Source organism: Pocillopora verrucosa, chromosome 1, assembly GCF_036669915.1.
Source record: "Pocillopora verrucosa isolate sample1 chromosome 1, ASM3666991v2, whole genome shotgun sequence".
Classification (NCBI taxonomy): Eukaryota; Metazoa; Cnidaria; class Anthozoa; order Scleractinia; family Pocilloporidae; genus Pocillopora; species Pocillopora verrucosa.
Window position 1 is genome coordinate 25,448,512 of NC_089312.1, and position 15,779 is coordinate 25,464,290.

At 38.3% G+C, this 15,779-nt stretch overlaps 3 protein-coding genes across 3 annotated transcripts; all 3 read right to left on the reverse strand.

Annotated features, from left to right (window-relative positions):
* Positions 1 to 113: 113 nt before the first annotated feature.
* On the reverse strand, positions 114 to 1,704 carry LOC131796418 (solute carrier family 25 member 44-like). Its single transcript, XM_059114000.2, has 2 exons — positions 789 to 1,704; positions 114 to 312 (listed from the first exon to the last, which is right to left on the reverse strand). Exons 1-2 carry the CDS (start codon positions 1,485 to 1,487, stop codon positions 124 to 126), a joined length of 888 nt encoding a protein of 295 aa, XP_058969983.2. The 5' UTR covers positions 1,488 to 1,704; the 3' UTR covers positions 114 to 123.
* A 1,004-nt stretch (positions 1,705 to 2,708) lies between these two features.
* Positions 2,709 to 5,997, reverse strand: LOC131796468 (solute carrier family 25 member 44). The gene is made up of 2 exons (XM_059114061.2): positions 4,575 to 5,997; positions 2,709 to 3,718 (listed from the first exon to the last, which is right to left on the reverse strand). Exons 1-2 carry the CDS (start codon positions 5,277 to 5,279, stop codon positions 3,536 to 3,538), a joined length of 888 nt encoding a protein of 295 aa, XP_058970044.1. The 5' UTR covers positions 5,280 to 5,997; the 3' UTR covers positions 2,709 to 3,535.
* A 136-nt stretch (positions 5,998 to 6,133) lies between these two features.
* Positions 6,134 to 12,487, reverse strand: LOC131796466 (uncharacterized). The gene is made up of 3 exons (XM_059114059.2): positions 11,552 to 12,487; positions 11,339 to 11,398; positions 6,134 to 7,989 (listed from the first exon to the last, which is right to left on the reverse strand). Exons 1-3 carry the CDS (start codon positions 12,468 to 12,470, stop codon positions 6,950 to 6,952), a joined length of 2,019 nt encoding a protein of 672 aa, XP_058970042.2. The 5' UTR covers positions 12,471 to 12,487; the 3' UTR covers positions 6,134 to 6,949.
* Positions 12,488 to 15,779: the final 3,292 nt, after the last annotated feature.

The following is a 15,779-nucleotide window of genomic DNA, read 5'->3' on the forward strand; positions in this document are numbered from 1 at the left end:
TTACATGACAAGCACCAAATTGAGCAATTGCTAAAAACTCAGAAATTTCCCCTTACCCTGTGGTCTACCCTTGCTTTGATGAGGTGAGTAGTTGTTGAAGATTTAGTGTGTTACATGTACTTATTAAATAAACAAGTCAATGGATTTTTCTTTTAGGCTGAGTTTCTTAACAGTTTCATATGCAGCTACCATGATAACACTTGAAGGAACCCAAGACAATATACTAGCAAGCATTCCTTTGGTCAATGACTTTGGTCCTTCTTTCTTGAGTAGTTCTTGAAAGGATTTGGTCGTGGATTTTCCACCTTCAACCTTAGAGATGAATCAAACAGACTAACTTATTTGCTGAAAAGAGGAATAATAACTATCAGGCTCAAATATTGGCCCAAAAAAGGCTCTTCCACACTGTGGATCTGACTCCCTTGGTAGGGCCGTTCTACAAAGTGTGCAACGAAATTGAGACGTTCAAAATGTCCAGAATAGGAATCATTTGGAGAATGGTACATTTTTTTAACAAATCTCACAAATATAAATTTAGAGAGGGGCAAGCCCTTTTTGTTTCCATCATTTGTAGCAGCCCTGAAATACCTAAAAGCACAAGTGTTCAAAGATTACTTGAATTTTAACGAAAATGCAGCCTTAATAGTCATTTAGAATCATTTCTGAGCATTAATGGACTTGAAAATGACCTGTCATTAGTTTGAATTGTGCCCCACAGTAAATTGTAATATCTGTTGCAATGTAATTTGTATCTGTATTCATTTCGTTTTTGATTTTTCTACGATTACCTGAAGTCTTGTTTTTACAATATCAAACGGATTCCCAATGACGGCTGCATTCAACCCTGAAAGTCCACCAGCGACACTCTGGATTAGAAGATGAGATGTACCATGTGGGGCGTAATCCCCAATTATGTCTATGTACACACCATATGAGCCCCACCAGACAGCGCTCCACAATGCTCCGGTCATTAACGAGAGGACAAATCCCCTGTAGAAACCACCCACACCGTAGTCTTTAAACACGTCTGCAGAGATGTGAAGAGCTCCCTTAAGTTTTGTGTTGTTTTCTCCTTGTCCTTGAATCATAAGCTTTTGAGAAATCACCTCGATTGGATTTGCTAAAAACTGCTCCATTAGCGCCGCAACTCCACCGGCCACAAATCCTCGAGTGCCATCGCCAAAGAAAGACATTTGCGAACGTGAAACTTCGTAGCTTGTCACGTAGAAATGCCCAGTTAAAACACTCATTTGGCTCACCAGGAATCCTTTGTAAAACCCAATAAGTCCTTCAGATCTGAAGGTTTTGAAAACAGCATCAAGCGTTCCTTTGTAGAGAGCATTTGTCCGCTGCAGTTGCAGTCGAGTTTTGATCACATCTGCTGGGTATAAAATAGTATTTACTCCAACGAAGAAAACACTTCCGTAGGTGTAGTATTTAAGCTTGTCAACATGCTGCCACTCAATCTGTTTGACTTCCTCCGGCATCCAGGAAAGAACAAAAGATTGCCTTTTCAAACATCTGCGCGAAAGCGCGCTGAAATGTAACGCACAACCAGGGTGACTTCCAATTATTACATCATCAGCAGTGTTACGTCAAAAAACGGAAAAGTTCGTAATTGTACTAATTCGACTCCCTTTGACCTAATCTTTTTTCCACTACATTTATAAAGGTGCGTGGTTCAATCTTTCTATCTGCCCACTTGTTAAGCGTGGTTACCAGCGAAGAGACGAAGTAGAGAGTATTCCGTTACTTCATTGTTTATTGCAAGCCCACGCTTTTCGAGGAGGTCACGCGAACTCTTGATTTAAGAAAAATGGAGAACAAAAATCCAGGCCCCTCCTTGCCTACATTCGACAACTGCAATGTTGTTATTATTATTTTTTTTCTCTCAAGCAGCATTCGTCTGAGTTCCCATAATTGCTTCCTATTCTGTTCCAGAAATTAGTCTTGATCGATGTTTCATCAAGAAAGCTACTGCCTCCGCATTAGAGCATTTTTCAATTGAGTTTTGAAATATAGAATTGCTGTAGTTTTGCTCTACTCTGTGCGGTAAGAAGAACCTTTGAAGTGCAAAGGAATGGCTAGGATTTTTTAAAGGGTGTGCGGGGGTGGAGAGGAAGGGGGCCACATTGTATCACACAAAGAGTATCTACCCCTCTGTCGTGTAGACATCCACGCTGTGCTTCACTGTGTGGCATTTTTTCGGATGATCAATGAGTGATTCATGTCGTGGAGAATCCTCTTGTTCAAGCTTTTTTACCACCTCAATCATGTTGTATGTTGTTAAAAATTAAAAAATATATATCACCAAGGGAGGATATGTGCACACCCAGATCTTCCCTTAGCTACACCCTTGAATATACAGTTGTTCTTGGTTGCCCTCACTTCAACTTCTTGGTTTCCCTTTAAAAATATTCATCTGATCTGCCTCCCCCAAGTTGAAATTTATCACCAAATTATTTATCCAAAATATTTCTTTCTTTCTCTAAGTTGGCCCTAAACTGCCCCATTTGGGGAGTGGAGTGGTGGATTGAGTTTGTTTTTGTAATTATTAAGCTACCCATGAACTTATCATTTAGTCCATAAGTTCTTAGTAACACCTTTATATCATCAACAATAAAGGAATCAAGTGAAACCTTGACTTTTCCTTGGATGGAATTTGGGATCAATTAAAATATAGAGCCACACAAAAATTATTACATGTTATCATTTATTCTAAAAGATTCTTCACTTGTAGTCCTGGTACAAATCTGTGAAATGGCTAGGTTACAATATCATCATCTTTTAACAGGCAAAAGTTGAAGCTCCTGTTTCTGATGCATGAAGAGCAGCATTGTCCACCTGGCAGGCAGGGGTTAAAAATTCTAAGGGCAAACAAGACTTTTGCCATCTGTTTTATACATTTCTTTGATTTGCTCCTTGATAGTGCAGTCTGATCAATTGGGTGAAATTTGTCCCAAAATAGACTAAGGCTAGTAGTGCTGTGGTGAATAATGTTTGATGACTTGTTGACTTTGATGTATTTGACATCCACTCCAATTTCTCAAAGCATTAGTTACTGCAACTGATAACAGACCTTAAGTCTCTCACCCACATAATCAGATTACATAATTAACTCTTACTCCTGGGTTTAATCCATTTAAAGGTTGAGCCCCTTGTTCAAACTTGCACACTACATTTACCATTACAAATACAAATACTCACTATTCAGCCATACAGTTCATGTTCGTGGGCATAAATATGTATTGGGCCCAACTCAGAGTCACATTAGTCACAACTGTTAAGTGAGGGTTAAAATGAGTTCTGGAAAGGGCCAACACCTATTCATATCCAGAATGTTTTGATTTTATTACTATTATTATCATATTAAAGGCATTGGGAAAATAAGGACTGAAAAAAAAAGACAAAAAACCAGTCTGAACAATCATACCAGCATGCAAGTGTTTTAGTACACCAAACTCTCCATTTTAGCCTGCAAAATGCATCACAATGCCCAACAAAATGTTAATAATATAGAGATATTATTTCACTATTATTCAATGACAGAATTCTCCTTCAAGCTTAGTTTCTTGACCATTTCATACCCAATTATTGTAATAGCACTACAGGGCATCTCAGAAACGGCACTAGCAAACATTCCCTTTGTTAAAGCCAGAGCTCCTTCATTCTTGAGCAGATCATGCAGAGTTCTCAAAATAGACTTTCTTCCTTCCACCTGAAAGAAGTTGTAAGTACATTTATCTGACAGAAAAAGAGGTTGAATACTAAGATACCTATTCCCTTCATTTGAGGAAATTTTCAGTGCTGTCAATAATTTTTCAAACCTGATTTTCCCAAAATGGATAAAAAAGATAACAAGATTATTCAGTCAGTGACTCACATCGGCGGGCATTTTGGAAAATATTATGAATCAGTTGGCTCACAGATATTTCGTTTTGTTTTATTTCATTCTTTTGCTTCTGAGAGTTTTGAATTGAAGAAAAGTAAGTTAGTGCAAAATGAACAAAGGAAGTAAGTTTCTAAAAAAAAACTGTGGTGCTATGTTGGTGGGGGAGTATCATAAGATAATTTTGGTATTATCAACCGAGTCGATAATGTAAATTGGTCACCAAAGAGAGTTTCAAAGCAGGTGTTTCAAGTGCTAACCCTTCATCAGAGCAAATATTGAAGGGATACTGCTCCAAACATCAGCTTTGAAACTCTTAATGGTGACTAATTCACATTATCAACTCAGTTAATAAACCCAAATTATCTTGTTGGTGCTAAGTCTGCCAAAACAAGTACAAGTCCCAAATATAACCAATTATCTCTTCAAGTTTGCATTTGTCAATTCTCCTATAGCTCCTTCTTTAGCAGTATCTGAACCATGATCAAGTCTAAACTTTTAGGTCTTCAACAGTCAGAATAATAAGGTATATGTCAAAACTTTCAAAATTGTCATGTTGGTTGACTGGGTTTCACTGAATGAAGCTACCTAACTTAAACACACATTAGCTCCATTGACATGGGACAAAGAAAGGTTGATGAGACTAACATTTTCCACTTCAATAAGACTCAAGCCCATAACTCACCTGTAGTCTGACCCTAATGACGTCAATGGGATTACCCACCACAGCAGAGCTAATTCCAGCTAGCATCCCGGACAGACCCTTGATAACGAGATGTGACGTTCCATCAGGAACCATTTTCCCAATCATATCTAAGTAGAACCCATAAGAGGCCCACCAAGTGGCACTCCAGAGCCCCTCGACCATCAAAGACGCCGTAAACCCACGATAAAAGCCAAAAACTCCATGCTCTTTCAATACTCGCTTTACAATCACGACAGATCTCAAGGTAACGCGCTGCTTATTTCTTTCTCCTTGCCCTTCGACCATCATTCGCTGGCATATAACATCTACTGGATTTATAAAGGTTTGTTCTAACGCAGCAGCGAGACCTCCAGCTAAAAATCCGCGGGCTGCATTTTGCAGCGTGGAGAATTGTTCTCTGGAAATTTCGTAGCTTGAAGCGTAGATATGTCCAGTGAGAACGCCGAACTGACTTACCGGGAATCCTTTGTAAAGTCCTAAAAATCCCTCGTTTTTCACAGTCTTGTAAACGACATCCAGCGTGTTTTTGTAAAGAGCTTTGGTCCGCTGGAGTTGGAGTCGAGTTTTCACTAACTCGACCGGAAATAGCACAGCATTTGTAGTTAACATGTACACGTTCATAAAAAGAAAATACTTTTTCTTTTCCAACTGATGCCATTCTATTATTTTCACTTTTTCTGGCATGGTGACAATAATAATTCCTAAATCTCCTCACTTCCATTTCTAGAGAGATAAAAATATTACATGGACGATGAGCGACCCTGCAAACTCGTCGCCATGTTGTATACTCAGTAGCCTGGCCAAACAATAGTATCCGCGCCTCCCGGTCTTGATAGCAAAACACGTCAAACAACAACCAAGCAACAAAAGATGTGTTGATTTTCAAAACTGTGTCAATCTTAAGATATGAGGTTAGAAATCAGACCCCATTTTAACAGTAAATCCTGAAAGTGCAAGTTTAGGTATAGATGCCGTATCATTTACATTATGGACAAAACCGTTTAAGACTTGATTTTGGCTGTCTAGGATTTTATACATATCCTTTGTCCTTTAGGTGTCTTCATATGTTTTTCTAATAAATAGTGCTACTGTAGACTGACTTGTATTGTTATTCCTAATATATCCCAATCAGAGATCACATGGAAATCAATAGAAGGAACATTTTCCATAATCTGTTGGTGAGGGTTGTCCAAGGAAGAACTGTTGTTAGTGTTGGAGGTGGGGGTTTCAACAACCTTAGGGGAGTGATGATGACTTCAGCTTAGGTTGTTGTAATGTTAGTCACTAGTGATAACAATAGTCTTTCCTTCTTATGAACAGATTCACTTTGTAAATATAATATTCCTGTATAATTTGCATGCACCACAATTTACATAAAGAAACAGTTACTGTTAAATCACTCCTGAGTCTGTCTTGCGAATTATTGTTTGTGATGTTGAAGAAAATTAATGTTCTACCCTCTCTCTGATGTCTTTTACTTAAAAAAAGACAATTCTTATAATAAAATCTATGTAAAAATAAAGTGTAACTAAAAAATGTTAAAATTACCAAACAGTGTACAAATCTATTTGATTAACAACTTCTGTTTTGTTAACATGGGCTGCTCAAAAAAAGTTACTTTCTGATCCAGAAAGCTATGAACACCTGAAATATTTCTGAAATAAACCCTGTCACAACTGGTCACATTTGAGTTATAATGATGACTGAGCAACCAGCAGAGTTCTTACTCAGTTAATTAATTATAACATAATAGGCACAGACCAGTTCTGGATCATTCACACTTCTCTTAGTCGTATAGCCTATCTTAGTCACATAGCCTATGCCAGATGCCTGATGAGTGGAGAAATTAGAATAGTAAAAACAGCAAAAATCATGGAAATCTTGGTAGGAAATAATTTTCACATGTCCACAGATCTCTACCTTTCTTTACTCCCCTTTTTATTGTATCCTCTAATTAAATGCTTGGAAAAAGTTAAGCTATAAATATGAATAGAGTTAAATTTTGTAAATGTGTGAAACAAATATAATTCTATAATAGTTGATAATGCTTATAATAAGCTGTTGATTGCCTGCAAAATCATAAGCTCTACATTGTACAATAATCTTGACCACTTTAAATCTTGTCTTGCAGAAGCTGTTTCAATGAAAATTGTGATTTCCATCCTTGAGTCTTTCTCCCATTAAACAAAAGACACCTCTGAAGGTTGCTAATTGTTAAAAAATTTCACCATTTTTTACGTGTTTTAATTACCTGCCTTCAAATGAGCTTTAATTTTTTTAAATATACAGAATATATTTCCTTATATTGTTACTAAGATTAATTCCCTACATTCACCTTTAATTCTAATCCAACATTAATTATTCAATATACCTTCGATCATTTTATTGTAAAGCTTCAACGCGCAATCTCCTCTCGCCGGATGCTGCACTAAAGTGGTTTCCTTGTATTCACAACGGTTCTCATACATACGAAATTCCTTATTATGAGTCACTTTTACGCCAGCTCTATTTGCCAAAATACCAATGTAAGCATCATCGATCTTGAGCGGTTTTAAAACGTCAAAATACGAAAGAAACTTTTCCACCACGTCGCGTGACAAAATATAACCTCCACCACTACAATAGGGCTTATAAATGGTTTCATTGTATTCCTCGGGTGCGACACCATATCTGCCATTTCGTAAAACAACACTTCCAGCCATAAGATTCCCGGTATAAAACTTTTTCTTCGGTGTCGTATATTTGCTTAGAAAATCCATCAAACCGAAAGTGTTCACAAACACGTCATCGTCGGACTTAAGAAGATAGTCAAAAGTGCAATATTTAAGAGACCATTCAAAACCCATGGCAACTTTATAACTCATGTTCCAGAAATGTTCATGATAATCTGCTTGAACCATATCGCCGTATATTTCGGACTCCTTCCTCACTTTGCCCATTTCATCGTGTTTGTCGTTCTTCCCCAGAAGGAAAACGGTTTTCCACTTGGTTTTGATCGAGTATTCGGCGCCCCATGTCTTGCGAATTAGATGGCGCCTGTCAAAATTCCCAACGTTCGTGGACACCAAAATAAGAAGAAACAGCGAGTTGGGGCAAATTGCCGTGCTCAATAGTCTAGTGCGATGAGTATGGAGTTGATCATTGAATGTGGTTACAGCATGAGTTGCCAACGCATCCAATTGAATGCTTGATTCTATTGAGTGCGTTTTCGACAGCTCATCCGGAGAAAGAGTTACTTGTAAATTGACGTTCAAATTGATGTCGTTCCATACTCGCCAAATTCGTACTGTGAACAGAAAAGCAATGCAGGTCAGAAACAGTGGAATTGATTTCCTCACGTAGCGAATAACGAGTCGCATAGCCGCTACCAGCAATGTTCCGTGGTTAGCAAAAGTTCAGAAGAATTAACCTAAATGGGCTACGTCTTAGAATGTCTTACATTTTTTAAAACAGAACTCGATATCAGGTAGCGTGACGTTGGTGATGAGTAACGCAAGTTGCATTTCTTGTCTTTTGAGTCTCTATGTTCCGTTTTCCCAAGGGACTTAAGGGAGCTCACACTTTGTTTTATTTAAATTTGCGTACATCTGATTGTAATGGGACAAAAATTACCATCTTTCTTGTTAAATTTATTTATTCGTTTATTACAATTGAAGAGCAATTGATTGATAACAATGATTATAGCCATAAGGACGATTTGTAAAACAAATCTCTCCATAAATAGATAATAATGAGAATAAAACTGACGGTAATTTTAATAATAGTGATAATTAAATAATACGATGAAAGTATAGGTTACACTGTATGAAAATGTATGATAAAAACATAAAATGAGAGCATGACAGGAAAAAAATTGAAATGGTTTACGCAGAGACGGGCGTCTCTTCGTTTAATAATAACTAATCGCGCCTCAGCCACCTAACTCCTTAGCTGAACCGCCAGGGGCGGATCTCTTTAAAAGACCGAAGTCCAACATGTTCTTTAAATTTAAAATTCATATGGAGAATATGAGCTTTCCGCCTGAAGTGAGATCATTTACAAGAGCCAGCATTTTGCATGCTAACTAAATGAGTACAATGGAACGACGCCTTACGGTCACCTCGGTAACACAGCCACTATTTCATGGCCCGGGAAAACGGCTATACATATTCTTGTAAAAAAAAGTCTCATTGATGGAGTCACCGGTTAGTACGGCCAACAGCCACATTTTAAGGTCCCAAAGAATAGAATACTTTCTACATAATCTGTTCTAATTTCACTCCGTTAATATGGCCACAACCGACAAGCCTGTGATATGTCGATTTTATTTATCTTTGTCATTTACAAATCAAACAGCCGATTTATTACAAACACGATAAGGGAAACGAATCTTGACTCTAACTTTGCGAAGTGATCAAGAATCTGATCCTGATTTGGCTCATTGGGAACCGTATTAGGAGGGTACCATGACGGTTCCATGCTTTTGCAAGAACTTTTGTTCGTTGAATTGGAATGAGTTCCGTTTAAGTGCTTTCTCCAGCAAGGCTTTGGAATGAGGGAGGCACAACTGTAAAAATTATCGAAGGCTGTGCAAACAAATTTCTCCTCGTCAGTACCATTGGTAACGTGAAGACGTATGAAGAGTATGGAGAATTGACAGGTCAAAAAGAGTCAAATTCCCTCGATTTTTTTCTGTCCCACCCTCGTAAGGAGACAAAAAAAGCTTATACCTCTAAATTTGAAACTGTTGCGCTACAAGCCATTATTGTGATCATTACTTACTTCATGTCGCAACATAATAGCCCGATGTAAACTTTTGATCTGTATGCTTTGCTAAGTTTGATTTGTGTAATACTCAGGAAACGCCCGAGGTATATATTCGGCCTCGTTTTTTTTTTTTTTTTTTTTTTTTTGCGCCAGTCACAAAACGCAGTTCAACTATAGCGCATGCGTAGAATGAACCCTTGAGCGTATGGTTTGTAAGCTCAATACGAAGAGGGTAAGATTAAATAAAGTGACACAACAGGAGAAGAAGTATTTGTTGAATTGTTCTGTGAGGGTATATCAAAGGATAATTAAATTGAAGTGTAGAGCAAGTCGGTATTTATCATTGTTCTCTTGTAATAGACCCATGTGTCTTAATAAGAGTCAGACACACGTATCAAACGATTGTAAATTTCAACTGAGTTCAGATATCGAGAAAAACCCTGGTCCTACTCCAATGTACATCGACCCCAGCAAAACAATAACGGCACCATATAGCCAAGCGAATGAGTTGGTATTTATAAAAAATTCACGTGTTACAACGAGTTTTATACTCTTTGATTTACAATAACAAACAAGGAATCAATTCTGCTGATGATCTCGTGTCAATAATGAATATTGGAAATCGGTTGTATCAAGTTTGTCTCAGTTAACCAGACAATTATTTTTAATGCAGACAGAATTACCCACACTTTTAAACGTGTTAGAGACTGACTATGAACTTCAATACAGTGAAAGCAACACTGGTACTATTCATCGAGAAGCTACAATAGAAGGACACAGTACTGTACCTCCTTAGATAGAGTATTTCAATCACTTATATCCGAAAATTTCAACAATTTTGTATTGACAATAGGATGTACTGCAGTTGCTATCTATTGTAAAGGTAATGTGGGCATTGAAAAGTTCTTTAATTTCAACCTTTAACATCTGTAGGAACCTACTCCTATATGGTAATATATTATTTTGATCGTTGTCTAGTACCATAACAACATTCATTACACTCCAGCAGACAAAAATAAACATAAGTAGACTTATTCATGACCGGCAATGACGAAATTGCGTGACGACAGCAACAATGGCAATATGGCAGTCCCCTAGAGATAACTCCAGATGTGCGATATTGAAAGCCCGAGTTCACGCAGCTATGCGTCTAGTTACAGGGAAATTATGGGTACATTGTCGATTTTATTTGGCAGCCGCTGTTCGGAAACGAGCCTGCACTACTCTCTTTAAAGGCCTATTTACACGGTACGACTTTGTCGCATGCGACAAGCTTACGACAGGCCTACGACACGAATTGTATCGTGTAAATCAAACCTACCACTCGCTTACGACTGTCGTGCACGTCACGAAAAATGTCGTAGGATTTTAAAACATGTTTTAAAACGCTGCGACAATCGTAGCCGAAATTGATGGAAAATGACGTATTTTGTGACAAATTTCTACTGAGTAGGGGAGGAAGGTGAAATTTTCTTGCGTCAAAATGGCAGAGGAAGTCGCCTCCGGAAAGTCGAAGACTGCTTCCAAAGCGAAAAATACATTCTCAGATGAGGAAACAGAGAATATGATATCACTGTGGAGCGAGGAAGAGGTTCTTTTCCTTCTCTTGCAAATTATTGAAACAATGACCGCGGCCGAAACGAGTGGAATTGCACGCGATTTTGGCATGTCGTAGGTGAAAATGTCGTGCGCGTGTAAATTGTCCTAAGTCATGTCGTAGGCCTGTCGTAAGCTTGTCGCATGCGACAAAGTCGTACCGTGTAAATAGGCCTTAAGGGAGCATTAAAGACTGAGCCCGATGAAATGGAGGAAATCGGAACCAAGTTATTTATCAATTTATTTCTGTTTTGGTTTCATTACTACTAGTATGGTAAGCACTACTTTTGGGGACTTTTCATCACAATTTTCATAGAATTAAAGACAATCAAGTAGCTTCCCACGGGAGCCCAAACAATCGACGACAGTAAGACATTATAAACTTATCAACAGTTAATTACCTCTTAAAGACTGAAAATTGTCCAGGAGAATCCACACTTTTCTCTGCTTTTTATTCCATGCTACAAAATTCAACATGGACAGAGAAAGTATACTTTTTATCATTACGACTTGATTGCATTTAACATGTAAAGAAAATCGTATGGTCTTGAAGACATTTTTTCAATTATTACCATAGAGCATTGACAAAAAGATAGTTAATGGATCGCCCTAGCCATTTCGGTACATCTTGCTTTTCCAGCTTATCATTCTGTGGTAAAGCATTAACGCGCAGTCTCCTCGCGCTGGATGCTGCACTAAAGTAGCTTCCCTGTATTCACATTTGTCTGCGTACATACGAAACTCTTTATTATGAATCACTTTAATTCCAGCTTTTTCTGCCAGTATACCAATGTATGCATCGTCAATTTTAAGAGGCTTTAACACGTCATAATACGATGAAAACGTTTCCACCACGTCGCGGGATAAGATATAACCTCCTCCGCTACAGTATGGCTTATAAAGGGTTTCGTTATATTCTTCGAGGGTAACTCCATATCTTCCATTTCTCAAAACAGGACTGCCGACCATGATATGACCGGTGTATAATTTACTCATTGGCGTTGTTTGTTTGATTAGAAAATCCACCAGACCGAGAGTATTCACAAATACATCGTCATCTGCTTTAAGAACGTAATAAAAGGTGCAATATTTGACCGCCCATTCGAATCCCATCGCAACTTTGTAACTCATGTTCCAAAAGTGTTCTTGATAATCTCCTTGCACGATATCGCCGTATACTCCGGATTCTACGGTAGCGTTTTCCATTACTCTTTCATTGTTGTTCTTCCCTAAAAGAAAAACTGTTTTCCATTTGGTTTCGATCGAGTGATCGGTACCCCAAGTTTTCCGTATCAGCTGACGCCTATCAAAATTCCCGACATTCGACGACACCAAAATAAGAAAAAGTAGAGGGTCCAGTGGACAGGTCGCGTTGGTAAGCAATTTTGTGCGAAGATTTTGATTTTGAGAATAGACCTCTTGGTCTAATGAGTTAATTGTCTCTTCCCTTTTTGAGGCAGTTGTTTCAGGCTCGCTGTACACTGAAGACGAAGCCATAAGAATCACCTTATCGTTGATATTGTTCAGTGTCATCCATAAGGTCCAGACTACCAGAAGCAACAGGCAAATGAGGACAAGAGGAATACACTTCCTCAAGGTACGAATCGCCAATGAAGATAATCGTTTTAAGCCTCTAAACAACGTCCCCGCACACCCTGTAAGTTCCATCGAAGTGCAATAACCCGCGTGCTCAGTTGATTACTATAAAGTTGATTTCTCCTAGTCGCTACTCTGTTATTGAATCGAACTAATTCCAAAAGAAACTCTAAAATTTACTTTCCAACTAAAATGGCATAGAATTTGCTGATTACCCATCAGACCCTATTAACGGGTGATCCAATGGGTAAAAGCACCTAATGCTTTATTGACTGACCAGAGACCAGTGGTTTGTTTACCACGATTCTTTGTGGTTGCATGTGATTGGTGAGTACATGAATGACATCTCAAGATATAAAATGTGTTCGCTAGAACTGCCCCTGCCGATCAGAAATTTGGAATTTCTGATATAAATTTTGTTCTTTTTCCTGCTGATATATCTCATCTCTGTCTGAAAACGAACTTCAGCGTTCCATAAGATGCAAACAAACAGGTTCTCGACCATGTGTCAAATACATTAATTTTTGACCAAGCTTAAGAGGACATGGCAAATGTGTTTACATAGAATATGATATTTTGAGTGACGTTTCTGAATGGCAGCAAGAACGTGAAAGGGGCTCAGAATTTCTTCTTTAGATTTCTCAACTTCCAATTTTATACCAGTCTTTGTCTCTTTTTAGTTAGTTATTGTGAGATACCTGACGTTGCTTGACTCCAACCGAAATCCCAGGCTACGGGCGTAGGCAACACCTCGCGCACTTTTTTTAACATTTCGCATAAATTTTTTTTCTTTATTTTTCTCCAAACCTTTGCAAGTGATATCCAGAATTAGATACAAGGTGAAAAATTAAGTAAAAACTATGAAATTTTTTCAAGGAAAGAAGACTTTCAAGACAAAATTACACCACTTAAATTAAGTCACATTGTATATAGGAAAGAGAGGAGGGGGGCGCGTCTAGATAAACTGATGTTGTGCCCCTAAAGTTCCGTCAATAATTTCAACTCTTGTCACAGATAGTCGTCGTCAAAAATGAAACACTTTTTAAAGCAGAATAAGCTAGTATGATCTGGGAGAAATGATTTTATCAACACCTTTGAAGCTGTTAAAAGACAGTAAATGTAAAACTATGTCTCTGATCGCGTTTTAAGACTGAAAAGGGAAGAGTAACCTAACCGTTCGAAAATAGTCTTGTAATGCGCTAAAAATTCGTCAAAGGACCGTGCGCCACTTCTTTTATCTTAGAAGCCGCACTTGAACCTCGCTCGTTGCGAACATCACGAGGACAAGGACGTCACCATTTTTAAACATAACTGATCGAGTAACCTGGCCGCATGCGTATTACGTTTATAATTCGACTCAAATGTAAATAGCGGGAAGTAGAATACTACAGTCTTAGTAATCGGCTTTTCTATTTCAACTTTAAGCATGGACTTAGATTCTTATTGATAAGGTTCGAGAACAACCTGGTTGTTATCGGAGTCTGTTGTGTCAAAGACAAGGCGCAAAAATGGCGGCGCTCGCTGTCTAAAATTTTACTCATTTGAAGAAGTTACCGGTCGTTTCGTTCTCAGCTCGGTCGTTTCGTACTCAAATTAATAGTGTGTTTTCCATGTTAACAGTTGGAAAAAAATATCACACTAACAAGAGCTGTCATTTTAAAAATGTCACAAGTATGAATAGACTTTTCTTTTGAAAACATCACACTTACATTGCGCTAGGCGACAATTCACTTGTTTTTGTTAAGTGTACACAACAGAGTTTTTGCTTGTATCTTAATCGCTTGTCTCTGCTAACTTCTCGTGTGCGACGCTTAACATCTGTTCACGCGCTCGTGCGTGAGGTATTTCGAATAAATATACAAATCCGTCGGCAGTTTGGGCTCGAATCGATCAGCGGATTGGGTGCAAACCGATTTAATCTTGGGTACGAGCCGACTTAAACTTAGGTACGAACCGGCTGCATTTGGGTTTGAGACAACCAAGGGTACGAAACGACCGGATGCCTTTGAAGACCACTTCCTTTTTAACGTTCCCGCCAAATTCAGAGTCCTTTTCCCTGAAGCTTAAATAATTACATTCCAGCCAAATTGTTAATGCCACAATTCCACTCTCCTTCCGGTCACTGTGCGCGTCTCAAACATGTCAATACTTAACCCTTTAACTCCCAAAAATGACCAAGAAATAATTTCTCCCTATAATATCAAAACACTATCAGGCAGATCGGTAATGAAAATAACGAAAATTATTATATACGTACCGAGATTTACGCGCCAAAAAGCATCGAGATGTAAATAGTCTCTTTGCACTAGAGAAGTCAGCTGATTGGTCGTACGATTTTTTCCACCAGTGAAAAACGACGTATCGACGCTCTGATTGGCTCTATCATTATTTTCACAAGTGAACAAAACCGTGTCGCTCACTCGCTCGCCGCTCCTCGTGACTGACAAATAGCACATTTCCAAGTGCTTAGGCCCATTTTTCTTTAGAAAGATGACTTCAGATCAGACTAACCGTTTTCAGAGCCTTGATTCATCACTAGAAGAGTTAATAGACGGACAGGAAAATGAAAACATCAACAAAAAGACCAAACACGATGTTGCTCTGTTCCACGAATTTCTTGTTTTGAAAGGCGAGACGAGACAAATGGACGTTTTGACTCCTCAAGAGTTGAACAAGTTTCTCAGCGAGTTCTCTATAACGGTTCGTAGAACTATTTCGACATATTCTCAGGATGTCTCATTTTATTCCACCTAGTTCTGCCTTTTAAAGGCATTTAAATTTTTGCTTGATAATTTAAATGTAAAGCATTTTACAAGGAAGCCATTTCATTGCAACTCTTGAACTGTGAGGCGGCTTGACCGCGCGTTTTCTTTTGAAAGAAAATAAAGATGTTTATCTTTGAGCTCTGTTCGCTTATGATATGTATATAATAAATTAGGGTAAAACTTCCGCACAGCCCCATACTACATTATGCATTCAGTTCCAGGATAGAGAAAATAATGACAAAAAACATACATTTCCACTGGGAAACAAACAAAGGCATGCTATGCATGCCAGAGTTATTTTTTGGGGGGTGGGTGGATTACTTTAAACATTGTAAGTGATGTCTAACTTCTTACAAAAGGAAAGAAGAGTATTAACGCGGATAAGAACGAAAATGTCGAATTAACTCACACACAGGGTATTTTGTGGTAGCAGGTAATTTAGTGTTAACAACTGGGTTGAAAACGTAAATTAGCCACCGTA